The following is a 13,373-nucleotide window of genomic DNA, read 5'->3' as shown; positions in this document are numbered from 1 at the left end:
CGAAAGGTGTCCTTCCGAGGTACCACCTGGCCATCAAGGCTAACCTCCTCCTCCTCACAGCTAGTAGTACTGAAACCGCACATCATGTACTCGGTTTTAGTTCTACTAAGCCTAAACCCTTTCGATTCCAAGGTTTGTCTTCATAACTCTAACTTCCTATTTACCCCCGTCCGACTATCGTCAACTAGCACCACATCATCCGCAAAGAGCATACACCATGGGATATCTCCTTGTATACCCCTTGTGACCTCATTCATCACCAATGCAAAAAGATAAGGGCTCAAAGCTGACCCCTGATGCAGTCCTATCTTAATCGGGAAGTCATCGGTGTCGACATCACTTGTTCGAACACTTGTCACAACATTATTGTACATGTCCTTGATGAGGGTAATGTACTTTGCTGGGACTTTGTGTTTCTCCAAGGCCCACCACATGACATTCCGCGGTATCTTATCATAGGCCTTCTCCAAGTCAATGAACACCATATGCAAGTCCTTCTTATGCTCCCTATATCTCTCCATAAGTTGTCGTACCAAGAAAATGGCTTCCATGGTCGATCTCCCAGGCATGAAACCAAACTGATTTTTGGTCACGCTTGTCATTCTTCTTAAGCGGTGCTCAATGACTCTCTCCCATAGCTTCATTGTATGGCTCATCAGCTTAATTCCACGGTAATTAGTACAACTCTGAACATCCCCCTTGTTCTTGAAGATTGGTACTAATATACTCCGTCTCCATTCTTCTGGCATCTTGTTTGCCCGAAAAATGTGTTGGGGAACGTAGCAGAAATTCAAAATTTTCCTACGTGTCACCAAGATCTATCTATGGAGAGACCAGCAACGAGTAGAAAGAGAGTGCATCTACATACCCTTGTAGATCGCTAAGCGGAAGCGTTCAAGTGAACGGGGTTGATGGAGTCGTACTCGTCGTGATTCAAATCACCGATGATCCTAGTGCCGAATGGACGGCACCTCCGCGTTCAACACACGTACAGCCCGGTGACGTCTCCCACGCCTTGATCCAGCAAGGAGAGAGGGAGAGGTTGAGGAAGACTCCATCCAACAGCAGCACAACGGTGTGCTGGTGGTGGAGGAGCGTGGCAATCCAGCAGGGCTTCGCCAAGCACCATGGGAGAGGAGGAGTAGGAAGAGAGGTAGGGCTGTGCCAGAACTTCGTGTATAGCTCCCATGCGCCTCCCCACTATATATAGGGGTGGAGGGGCTGGTTTCTTGCCCTCCAAGTCCATTGGGGCGTTGGCCAAGGTGGGAGAAAGAAATCTCATTATTTCCTTCCCCACCGATTGTTATCCCCCCTTTTTAGGGATCTTGATCTTATCCCTTCGGGATATGATCTTATTCCTTCTAAGGGGGGATCTTGGTGCGCCTTGACCAGGGGTGTGGGGCCTTGCCCCCACTACCCACGTCCATGTGGGTCCCCCCATGCAGGTGGGCCCCACTCCGGAACCTTCTACAACCTTCCCGGTACAATAATGAAAAATCCCGAACATTTTCCGGTGGCCAAAATAGGACTTCCCATATATAAATCTTTACCTCCGGACCATTCCGGAACTCCTCGTGACATCCGGAATCTCATCCGGGACTCCGAACAACATTCGGTAACCACATACAAACTTCCTTTATAACCCTAGCGTCATCGAACCTTAAGTGTGTAGACCCTACGGGTTCGGGAGACATGTAGACATGACCGAGACGTTCTCCGGTCAATAACCAACAGCGGGATCTGGATACCCATGATGGCTCCCACATGTTCCACGATGATCTCATCGGATGAACCACGATGTCAAGGACTTAATCAATCCCGTATTCAATTCCCTTTGTCTATCGGTATGTTACTTGCCCGAGATTCGATCGTCGGTATCCAATACCTTGTTCAATCTCGTTACCGGCAAGTCACTTTACTCGTTCCGTAACACATCATCCCGTGATCAACTCCTTGGTCACATTGCGCATATGATGATGTCCTACCGAGTGGGCCCAGAAATACCTCTCCGTTTACACGGAGTGACAAATCCCAGTCTCGATCCGCATAAAACAATAGATACTTTCGGAGATACCTGTAGTGCACCTTTATAGTCACCCAGTTACGTTGTGATGTTTGATACACCCAAAGCACTCCTACGGTATCCAGGAGTTACACGCTCTCATGGTCGAAGGAAGAGATACTTGACATTGGCAAAGCTCTAGCAAATGAACTACACGATCTTTTGTGCTAGTCTTAGGATTGGGTCTTGTCCATCACATCATTCTCCTAATGATGTGATCCCGTTATCAACGACATCCAATGTCCATAGCCAGGAAACCATGACTATCTGTTGATCACAACGAGCTAGTCAACTAGAGGCTCACTAGGGACATATTGTGGTCTATGTATTCACACGTGTATTACGATTTCCGGATAATACAGTTATAGCATGAATAAAAGACAATTATCATGAACAAGGAAATATAATAATAATACTTTTATTATTGCCTCTAGGGCATATTTCCAACAGTCTCCCACTTGCACTAGAGTCAATAATCTAGTTCACATCAGCATGTGATTAACACTCACAGGTCACATCGCCATGTGACTAATACCCAAGAGTTTACTAGAGTCAGTAGTCTAGTTCACATCACTATGTGATTAACACTCAATGAGTTTTATGTTTGATCATGTTGCTTGTGAGAGAGGTTTTAGTCAACGGGTTTGAACCTTTCAGATCCGTGTGTGCTTTACAAATCTCTATGTCATCTCCTAGATGCAGCTACCACGCTCTATTTGGAGCTATTCCAAACAACTGTTCTACTTGGATCTATTCTAAATTATTGCTCCATTATATGTATCCGGTCTCTCTACTCAGAGCTATCCGGATAGGTGTCAAGCTTGCATCGTCGTAACCTTTACGACGAACTCTTTTACCACCTCCATAATCGAGAAAATTCCTTAGTCCACTAGTTACTAAGGATAACTTTGACCGCTGTCCTGTGAGCCATTCTTGGATCACTCTTGTACCCCTTGACTGACTCATGGCAAGGCACACTTCAGGTGCGGTACACAGCATAGCATACTGAAGAGCCTACGTCTTAAGCATAGGGGACGACCTTCGTCCTTTCTCTCTATTCTGCCGTGGTCGAGCTTTAAGTCTTAACTTCGTACCTTACAACTCAGGCAAGAACTCCTTCTTTGACTGGTCCATCTTGAACACCTTCAAGATCATGTCAAGGTATGTGCTCATTTGAAAGTATTATTAAGCATTTTGATCTATCCTTATAGATCTTGATGCTCAATGTTCAAGTAGCTTAATCCAGGCTTTCCATTGAAAAACACTTTCAAAATAACCCTATATGCTTCCAGAAATTCTACGTCATTTCTGATCAACAATATGTCAACAACATATACTCATCAAAAATTCTATAGTGCTCCCACTCACTTCTTTGGAAATACAAGTTTCTCATAAACTTTGTACAAACCCAAATTTTTTGATCATCATCAAAGCATACATTCCAACTCCGAGATGCTCACTCCAGTCCTTAGAAGGATTGCTGGAGCTTTGCATACTTATTAGCATCTTTCGGGATTGACAAAACCTTCCGGTTGTATCACATACAACCTTTCCTCATTAAAATCGTCGAGGAAACAATGTTTTGACATCCTATCTGCAAGATTTCATAAATAATGCAGTAATCGCTAATATAATTCCAACAGACTCTTAGCATCGCTACGAGTGAGAAAATCTCATCGTAGTCAACTCCTTGAACTTGTCGGAAAACATCTTAACGACAAGTCGAGCTTTCTTAATGGTGACATTTACCATCATTGTCCGTCTTCCTTTTGAAATCCATCTGTACTCATTAGCCTTACGACCATCGAGCCGTTCTGCCAAAGTCTACACTTTGTTTTCATACATGGATCCTCTCTCGGATTTTATGGCCTCAAGCCATTTATCGGCATCCGGGCCCACCATCGCTTCTCCATAGCTCGTAGGTTCATTGTTGTCTAGCAACATGACCTTCAAGATAGGATTACGTACCACTCTGAAGTAGTACGCATCCTTGTCATCCTACGAGGTTTGGGAGTGACTTGATCCGAAGTTTCATGATCAATATCATAAGCTTCCACTTCAATTGGTGTAGGTGCCACAGGAACAACTCCCTGTGCCCTGTCACACACTAGTTGAAGAGACGGTTCAATAACCTCATCAAGTCTCCACCATCCTCCCACTCAATTCTTTCGAGAGAAACTTTTCCTCGAGAAAGGACCCGATTCTAGAAACAATCCATATTGCTTTCGGATCTGAATTAGGAGGTATACCCAACTGTTTTGGGTTTCCTATGAAGATGCATTTTATCCGCTTTGGGTTCGAGCTTATCAACCTGAAACTTTTTCATATAAGCGTCGCAGCCCCAAACTTTTAAGAAACGACAACTTAGGTTTCTCTAAACCATAATTCATACGGTGTCGTCTCATCGGAATTACGTGGTGCCCTATTTAAAGTGAATGTGGTTGTCTCTAATGCCTAACCCATGAACGATAGTGGTAATTCGATAAGAGACATCATGGTACGCACCATATCCAATAGGGTGCAACTATGATGTTCGGACACACCATCACATTATGGTGTTCCAGGCGGTATTAATTGCGAAACAATTTCCACAATGTCTTAATTGTGTGCCAAAACTCGTAACTCAGATATTCATCTCTATGATCATATCATAGACATTTTATCCTCTTGTCACAATGATCTGCTACTTCACTCTGAAATTACTTGAACCATTCAATAATTCAGACTTGTGTTTCATCAAGTAAATATACTCAACATTTACTCGAATCATCTGTGAAGTAAGAACATAATGATATTCACTGCATGCCTCAGCACTCATTCGACTGCACACATCAAAATGTGTTACTTCCAACAAGTTGCTATCTTGTTCCATCTTACTGAAAATGAGGCTTTTCAGTCATCTTGCCCATGTGGTATGATTTGCATATCTCAAGTGATTCAAAATCAAGTGAGTCCGAACGATCCATTTGCATGGAGTTTCTTCATGCATATACACCAATAGACATGGTTCGCATGTCTCAAACTTTTCAAAAACGAGTGCGTCCAAAGATCCATCAACATGGAGCTTCTTCATGCGTTTTATACCATTATGACTTACATGGCAGTGCCACAAGTAAGTGGTACTATCATTACTATCTTATATCTTTTGGCATGAAAATGTGTATCACTACGACCGAGATTCAATAAACCATTCCTTTAGGTGCAAGACCATTGAAGGTATTATTCAAAAATAGAGTAACCATTATTCTCCTTAAATGAATAACCGTATTGCGATAGACATAATCCAATCATGTCTATGCTCAACGCAAACACCAATCTCGGTGGTAGAGGGAGCGTGCGATGCTTGATCATATCAACCTTGGAAACACTTCCAACATATATCGTCAGCTCACCTTTAGCTAGTCTCCGTTTATTCCGTAGCTTTTATTTCGAGTTACTAACACTTAGCAACCGAACCGGTATCCAATACCCTGGTGCTACTAGGAGTACTAGTAAAGTACACATTAACATAATGTATATCCAATATACTTCTATCGACCTTGCCAACCTTCTCATCTACCAAGTATCTAGGGTAATGCTGCTCCAGTGGTTGTTCCCCTTATTACAGAAGCACTTAGTCTCGGGTTTGGGTTCAACCTTGGGTTTCTTCACTAGAGCAGCAGCTGAATTGCCGTTTCATGAAGTATCCCTTTGTTCCCTTGCCCTTCTTGAAACTAGTGGTTTCACCAACCATCAACAATTGATGCTCCTTCTTGATTTCTACTTTCGCGGTGTCAAACATCATGAATATTTCAAGGATCATCATATCTATCCCTGATATGTTATAGTTAATCACGAAGCTCTAGCAGCTTGGAGGCAATGACTTTGGGGAAACATCACTATCTCATCTGGAGGATCAACTCCCACTCGATTCAAGTGATTGTTGTGCTCAGACAATCTGAGCACAAGCTCAACGATTGAGCTTTTCTCCCTTAGTTTGCAGGCTAAGAAAATCGTCGAAGGTCTTATACCTCTTGACGTGGGCACGAGCCTGAAATCCCAATTTCAGCCCTCGAAACATCTCATATGTTCCGCGACGTTTCGAAAACGTCTTTGGTGCCTCTACTTAAACCATTTAATTGAACTATCACGTAGTTATCAAAACGTGTATGTCCGATGTTCGCAACATCGACAAACGACGTTGGGGTTCAGCACACTGAGCGGTGCATTAAGGACATAAGCTTTCTACTGATCGCATAATCGCTACTATCAACTTTCAACTATATTTTCTCTAGGAACATATCTAAATAGTGGAACTAAAGCGCGAGCTTACGACATAATTTGCAAAAGGTCTTTTGACTATGTTCAGGATAATTAAGTTCATCTTATGAACTCCCACTCAGATAGACATCCCTCTGGTCATCTAAGTGATTACATGATCCGAGTCAACTAGGCCGTGTCCGATCATCACGTGAGACGGACTAGTCATCATCGGTGAACATCTTCATGTTGATCGTATCTACTATACGACTCATGCTCGACCTTTCGGTCTCCGTGTTCCGAGGCCATATCTGTACATGCTAGGCTCGTCAAGTTAACCCTAAGTGTTTTCGCTGTGTAAAACTGTCTTACACTCGTTGTATGTGAACGTAAGAATCCATCACACCCGATCATCACGTGGTGCTTAGAAGCGACGAACTGTAGCAACGGTGCACAGTTAGGGGAGAACACTTCTTGAAATTGTTGTAAGGGATCATCTTATTTACTACCGTCGTCCTAAGCAAACAAGATGCATAAACATGATAAACATCACATGCAATCAAATAATGACATGATATGGCCAATATCATTTTGCTCCTTTTGATCTTCATCTTTGGGGCTCCATGATCATCATCGTCACCGGCACGACACCATGATCTCCATCATCATGATCTCCATCATCGTGTCTTCATGAAGTTGTCACGCCAACGTCTACTTCTACTTCTATGACTAACGCGTTTAGCAATAAAGTAAAGTAGTTTACATGGCATTCTTCAATGACACGCAGGTCATACAATAAATAAAGACAACTCCTATGGCTCCTGCCGGTTGTCATACTCATCGACATGCAAGTCGTGAATCCTATTACAAGAACATGATCAATCTCATACATCACATATCATTCATCACATTCTTCTTGGCCATATCACATCACATAGCATACCCTGCAAAAACAAGTTAGACGTCCTCTAATTGTTGTTGCATGTTTTACGTGGCTGCTATGGGTTTCTAGCAAGAACGTTTCTTACCTACGCAAGACCACAACATGATATGCCAATTGCTATTTACCCTTCATAAGGACCCTTTTCATCGAATCCGTTCCGACTAAAGTGGGAGAGACTGACACCCGCTAGCCACCTTATGCACCAAGTGCATGTCAATCGGTGGAACCTGTGTCACGTAAGAGTACGTGTAAGGTCGGTCCGGGCCGCTTCATCCCACAATACCGTCGAAACAAGATTGGACTAGTAACGGTAAGCATATTGAACAACATCAACGCCCACAACTACTTTGTGTTCTACTTGTGCAAAGAATCTACGCAATAGACCTAGCTCATGATGTCACTGTTGGGGAACATAGCAGAAATTCAAAATTTTCCTACGCGTCACCAAGATCTATCTATGAAGAAACCAGCTACGAGTAGAAGGAGAGTGCATCTACATACCCTTGTAGATCGCTAAGCGGAAGCGTTCAAGTGAACGGGGTTGATGGAGTCGTACTCGTCGTGATTCAAATCACCGATGATCCTAGTGCCGAACGGACGGCACCTCCGCGTTCAACACACGTACAGCCCGGTGACGTCTCCCACGCCTTGATCCAGCAAGGAGAGAGGGAGAGGTTGAGGAAGACTCCATCCAACAGCAGCACAACGGCGTGGTGGTGGTGGAGGAGCGTGTCAATCCAGCAGGGAGAGGAGGAGTAGGAAGAGAGGTAGGGCTGTGCCAGAACTTCGTGTATAGCTCCCATGCGCCTCCCCACTATATATAGGGGTGGAGGGGCTGGTTTCTTGCCCTCCAAGTCCATTGGGGCGTTGGCCAAGGTGGGAGGAAAGAAATCTCATTATTTCCTTCCCCACCGATTGTTATCCCCCCTTTTTAGGGATCTTGATCTTATCCCTTCGGGATATGATCTTATTCCTTCTAAGGGGGGATCTTGGTGCGCCTTGACCAGGGGTGTGGGGCCTTGCCCCCACTACCCACGTCCATGTGGGTCCCCCCATGCAGGTGGGCCCCACTCCGGAACCTTCTAGAACCTTCCCAGTACAATACCGAAAAATCCCGAACATTTTCCGGTGGCCAAAATAGGACTTCCCATATATAAATCTTTACCTCCGGACCATTCCGGAACTCCTCGTGACGTCCGGGATCTCATCCGGAACTCCGAACAACATTCGGTAACCACATACAAACTTCCTTTATAACCCTAGCGTCATCGAACCTTAAGTGTGTAGACCCTACGGGTTCGGGAGACATGTAGACATGACCGAGACGTTCTCCGGTCAATAACCAACAGCGGGATCTGGATACCCATGATGGCTCCCACATGTTCCACGATGATCTCATCGGATGAACCACGATGTCAAGGACTTAATCAATCCCGTATTCAATTCCCTTTGTCTATCGGTATGTTACTTGCCCGAGATTCGATCGTCGGTATCCAATACCTTGTTCAATCTTGTTACCGGCAAGTCACTTTACTCGTTCCGTAACACATCATCCCGTGATCAACTCCTTGATCACATTGCGCATATGATGATGTCCTACCGAGTGGGCCCAGAGATACCTCTCCGTTTACACGGAGTGACAAATCCCAGTCTCGATCCGCATAAAACAATAGATACTTTCGGAGATACCTGTAGTGCACCTTTATAGTCACCCAGTTACGTTGTGACATTTGATACACCCAAAGCACTCCTACGGTATCCGGGAGTTACACGCTCTCATGGTCGAAGGAAGAGATACTTGACATTGGCAAAGCTCTAGCAAATGAACTACACGATCTTTTGTGCTAGTCTTAGGATTGGGTCTTGTCCATCACATCATTCTCCTAATGATGTGATCCCGTTATCAACGACATCCAATGTCCATAGCCAGGAAACCATGACTATCTGTTGATCACAACGAGCTAGTCAACTAGAGGCTCACTAGGGACATACTGTGGTCTATGTATTCACACGTGTATTACGATTTCCGGATAATACAGTTATAGCATGAATAAAAGACAATTATCATGAACAAGGAAATATAATAATAATACTTTTATTATTGCCTCTAGGGCATATTTCCAACAAAATGAGGTTGAAAAGCTTGGTTAGCCATACTATCGCTATGAGGCTCCACAACAACAGCAAAGTTTTTCTGGTTCAAGACCGGCAGTTCCAATCTTTGTACAACTTCAACTCGTAAAATATTACGATGCCTCAGATTCATAATTAATATCTTAGGCAAATTTTCTGACTCTTTTAGATCCAAACAGACTAGAGGCCTATCCTTCGGTGATAACTGAGCAGTTGCAGTGAGATCTGAAGGCTTATTGATTTGATAATGAGCAATGACATCACCATTACCTAATGCTTTCAACTTAAACCTGTTTAACTCCCAAGGAATAAGTTTTTCATCCACAAGGGCTGGTTCCATCTGACAGAAAGAAATAGTGTGCATCAGCTAATGATGAAAGCAATGTAAACAAGGGTGATACAGCAGAACTTTCTAAGAAAAGAAGTGCAGAACCAAATATAGATTAACACAGATAATAAGGGTGATACAGTGAACTTTCTAAGAAAAGAAGTGCAGAACTCAATATAGATTAACATTGAAAATAAGGGTGAAACAGGTGAAATGATTACAACCATCTTACTAGCCAAAATTGGAGCATGGGGTATAGTTACAGCAATCAGCTCCATCACAAGATCAAGACCAAAATCATATAGTTAAGTAAGGTACACACAGCAACAAATAAACAAAATAGGATAGCCAAAAGAATTAAAAAGACCATCAGAGATGTTGCGCTCGCCTTTCTTGGAGGACTGGGTAAGGAAGAATAGGATGAATCCAACCTTTCTCGCCCCAATGGTGGTCCCCAACCCCTGCTACCACAAGGAGAATTAGGAAGAACGCAGGAATATCATTCAGGAAGCAGAATGAAGAGATGAACTCCTTTGGAAGGTTTAATACGCAGAATGTCATTACCTACGAGCAGTGGTTGCTACGTGGAGAAACTGATCTGGGAAGGGAGTGGAGAGGGTGGTGAGGAGGAGGGGTGGTGTTCTTCTCGGAGGATTCCTCAACCTCTTTGGAGGAGAGGACCTGCTTCAAAAAGCAAGAACCAACACAATTAATGTGGTTGGCGATCTTACTACCCAAAATTGACAGATGGAAACTGCTTGAATCACAAGATCAATACAGTTAGCTGGAGGCAGACAAGGAGGAGGACTTACAGACTTCGTTGCCGATGAGGGGCGCCTCCGGGTCACGCCGCAGTCAGGGCGGGGGACAGGGACATGGGCGGCGGAGGGGGGAAGGTCTATAGCGCAGCGTCAGCAGCGGTGCCGCCGCTGAGAGGGGGTAGAGAGGCAGGAAGAACCTCCTTGGAGATGGTGTCCTGCTTCCAAAGGCAGGAAGAACCGACCACAGTTAATGAGATTGAAAATTTTGCGGAAAAATGATAAAGGAGAAGTTTCTGATAATAGAAGAACAAAGCCTGACAGAGTTAATGCGATTGAAAAATTTGCGGAAAAATGATAAAGGAGAACTTTCTGATAATAGAAGAACAAAGCCCAACAGAAACACACAGAAAACAATGGTGAAACAGGTAAACAAATTATCAGGCTATCTTGCAAATCAAACAGCAAAACACGGGTAGGCAAGAAAAACTATGATTCATGTATTAAGCATGTTCAAAAAGTGACACAATCAGTCGACGTGAAAATGTATCGACTTCACAAAGCAACGCAACACAAGCTGATCCATCAACTAGTAAACAGCTCATCAATTTTCAGAAGCGGTAACACTTCACAGAATACCCCGATTAATTGCTGACAAACAACTGCAGAATTATAAAACTACTTCCAGCACAAGCAATCAACACATAAGTCATCATCATAGAGTGTATATCAAAGTACAAATGCCAGGTCCTTCACCAATTATGTCGATCCTGATCGACTCAAAGCAAATTAATTCCGGCCCCTCAGATCACCTCTTGAGGTCACAGAAAGATACAAGCACAGGAATCCATAGAGATAGTGAAGAGAGAAAGAAAGTTTTACCTTGAGGAACAACACACGTCACGAGTTTCTTTCTTCCTGCTCTTTGGGGAAGGCAAGCTGCTGCTCCTGCTGTCGCTCGAGCCGCTGCTTCCTCTTGGAGGCCTGAAAGACATGTCATTTGTTTCAGTTTTAGAAATAAGCTAGAAATTCAGTTTCAAGATCAAACATGATGCAACAGGACATAAGATGCAATAACACCAGATACAGCCGCTCACCTTCTAAGGCTATGACTCCTTGAAACCCGTCTTGGTGCCTTTGCTAGAGGACTGGGTAATGATGAACAGGATGAATCCAACCTTACTCGCCTCAATGGTGATCCCCAGCCCCTGCTACCACAAGGAGAATTAGGAACACCGCAGGGCTACCATTCAGGAAGCTTGACGAAGAGATGAACTCATTTGTAAGGTTTACAAGGCAGAATGGCATCGTAATTACACATCCCAAACTAACAATAAGCGATAGTAGAGAACAAATAATTTCAAAACATCAACATATGAAGTTCTGAACTTTAAAGAAAAGCCAACGACGGCGGTAACTGTTGTCATAAATCATAAGTCAAATAGACAACAAAAACATGCAAAGGTCTACTCTGTCTGGCACTGCATCGATGCATGATTCGTGTATTAAGCATGTTCAAAATGTGACACGATCAGTCGACGTGAAAATGTATTGACTTCACAAAGCAACGCAACACGAGCTGATCCATCAACTAGTAAACAGCTCATCAATTTTCAGAAGCGGTAACACTTCACAGAATACCCCGATTCATTGCTGACAAACAACTGCAGAATTATAAAACTACTTCCAGCACAAGCAATCAACACATAAGTCATCATCATAGAGTGTATATCAAAGTACAAATGCCAGGTCCTTCACCAATTATGTCGATCCTGATCGACTCAAAGCAAATTAATTCCAGCCCCTCGGATCACCTCTTGAGGTCACAGAAAGATACAAGCACAGGAATCCATAGAGATAGTGAAGAGAGAAAGAAAGTTTTACCTTGAGGAACAACACACGTCACGAGTTTCTTTCTTCCTGCTCTTTGGGGAAGGCAAGCTGCTGCTCCTGCTGTCGCTCGAGCCGCTCCTTCCTCTTGCAGGCCTGAAAGACATGTCATTTTTTTTTTAGTTTTAGAAATAAGCTAGAAATTCAGTTTCAAGATCAAACATGATGCAACAGAACATAAGACACCTTGAAACCCGTCTTGGTGCCTTCCTTGGAGGACAGGGTAATGAAGAACAGGATGAATCCAACCTTCTTCGCCTCAATGGTTGTCCCAGCCCCTGCTACCACAAGGAGAATTAGGAACACGGCAGGGCCATCATTCGGAAAGCTGGACAAAGAGATGAACTCCTTTGGAAGAATGTCATTACCTACGAGGAGGAACTAATCTGGGACGGGAGTGGAGGAGGAGGGGTGGTGGCCTTGTCGGAGGATCTCTCGACCTCTTTGGAGGAGGGGGCCTGCTTCCAAAAGCAAGAAAAACACAATTAATGTGGTTGCCCAAAATCGACACATGGAGGCTGCTGAATTGAAGATCAAAATACAGTTAGAGGGAGGTGGACGAGGAGGTGGAGGAGGACTTACGGACTTACCCTTGTCGTTGCCGATGAGCGGGCGCCTCCGGGTCACGCCGCCGTCGGGGCGGGGGGAAGGTCCGTACCGCAGCGGCGGCGGCGGCGGCGCCGCCGTCGTTCACCAAGACGGATGTGGGTGGCGGGGCAGGACCGGCCGAGACGCTGGCGAGGGAGTCGGAGGGGGAGAGCGGAGCGCAGCGTCGGCGGCCAAAAGGGGGAGGGCAGGTCGGCGTCGGCGTCGGCGTCGGCGGCCAAAACATTAACGTCGGCGGCGAAATGGAGGAGGGCGCGTCCCGCTATCCCCAAACCCTCGCGTCCCGCTCGCGCCGCTCCCTATGTAGGAGGAGCCGCCGAAAACCCTGCTGCCCGTGGGCCGTGGGCACGCCTCCTGCAATCTATGATGGGCTGGCCCGGTAAGGCCCGGCCTGTTTGAATTCTTTTTCTGCTC

The 13,373-nt window shown here is 44.7% G+C and overlaps 1 protein-coding gene across 1 annotated transcript; it reads right to left on the bottom strand.

Moving 5' to 3' along the window:
- Window positions 1-9,421: 9,421 nt before the first annotated feature.
- Window positions 9,422-13,212, bottom strand: LOC119278757 (serine/arginine repetitive matrix protein 1-like). Its single transcript, XM_037560100.1, has 5 exons — window positions 12,944-13,212; window positions 12,722-12,811; window positions 11,561-11,671; window positions 11,346-11,447; window positions 9,422-9,717 (listed from the first exon to the last, which is right to left on the bottom strand). The coding sequence occupies exons 1-5, from the start codon at window positions 13,183-13,185 to the stop codon at window positions 9,672-9,674; spliced, it is 591 nt and encodes a 196-aa protein (XP_037415997.1). The 5' UTR covers window positions 13,186-13,212; the 3' UTR covers window positions 9,422-9,671.
- Between the last annotated feature and the right edge of the window lie 161 nt (window positions 13,213-13,373).

This window comes from Triticum dicoccoides, chromosome 3B (assembly GCF_002162155.2).
Source record: "Triticum dicoccoides isolate Atlit2015 ecotype Zavitan chromosome 3B, WEW_v2.0, whole genome shotgun sequence".
Classification (NCBI taxonomy): domain Eukaryota; kingdom Viridiplantae; phylum Streptophyta; class Magnoliopsida; order Poales; family Poaceae; genus Triticum; species Triticum dicoccoides.
This window is presented reverse-complemented; position numbering and strand designations above follow the sequence as displayed.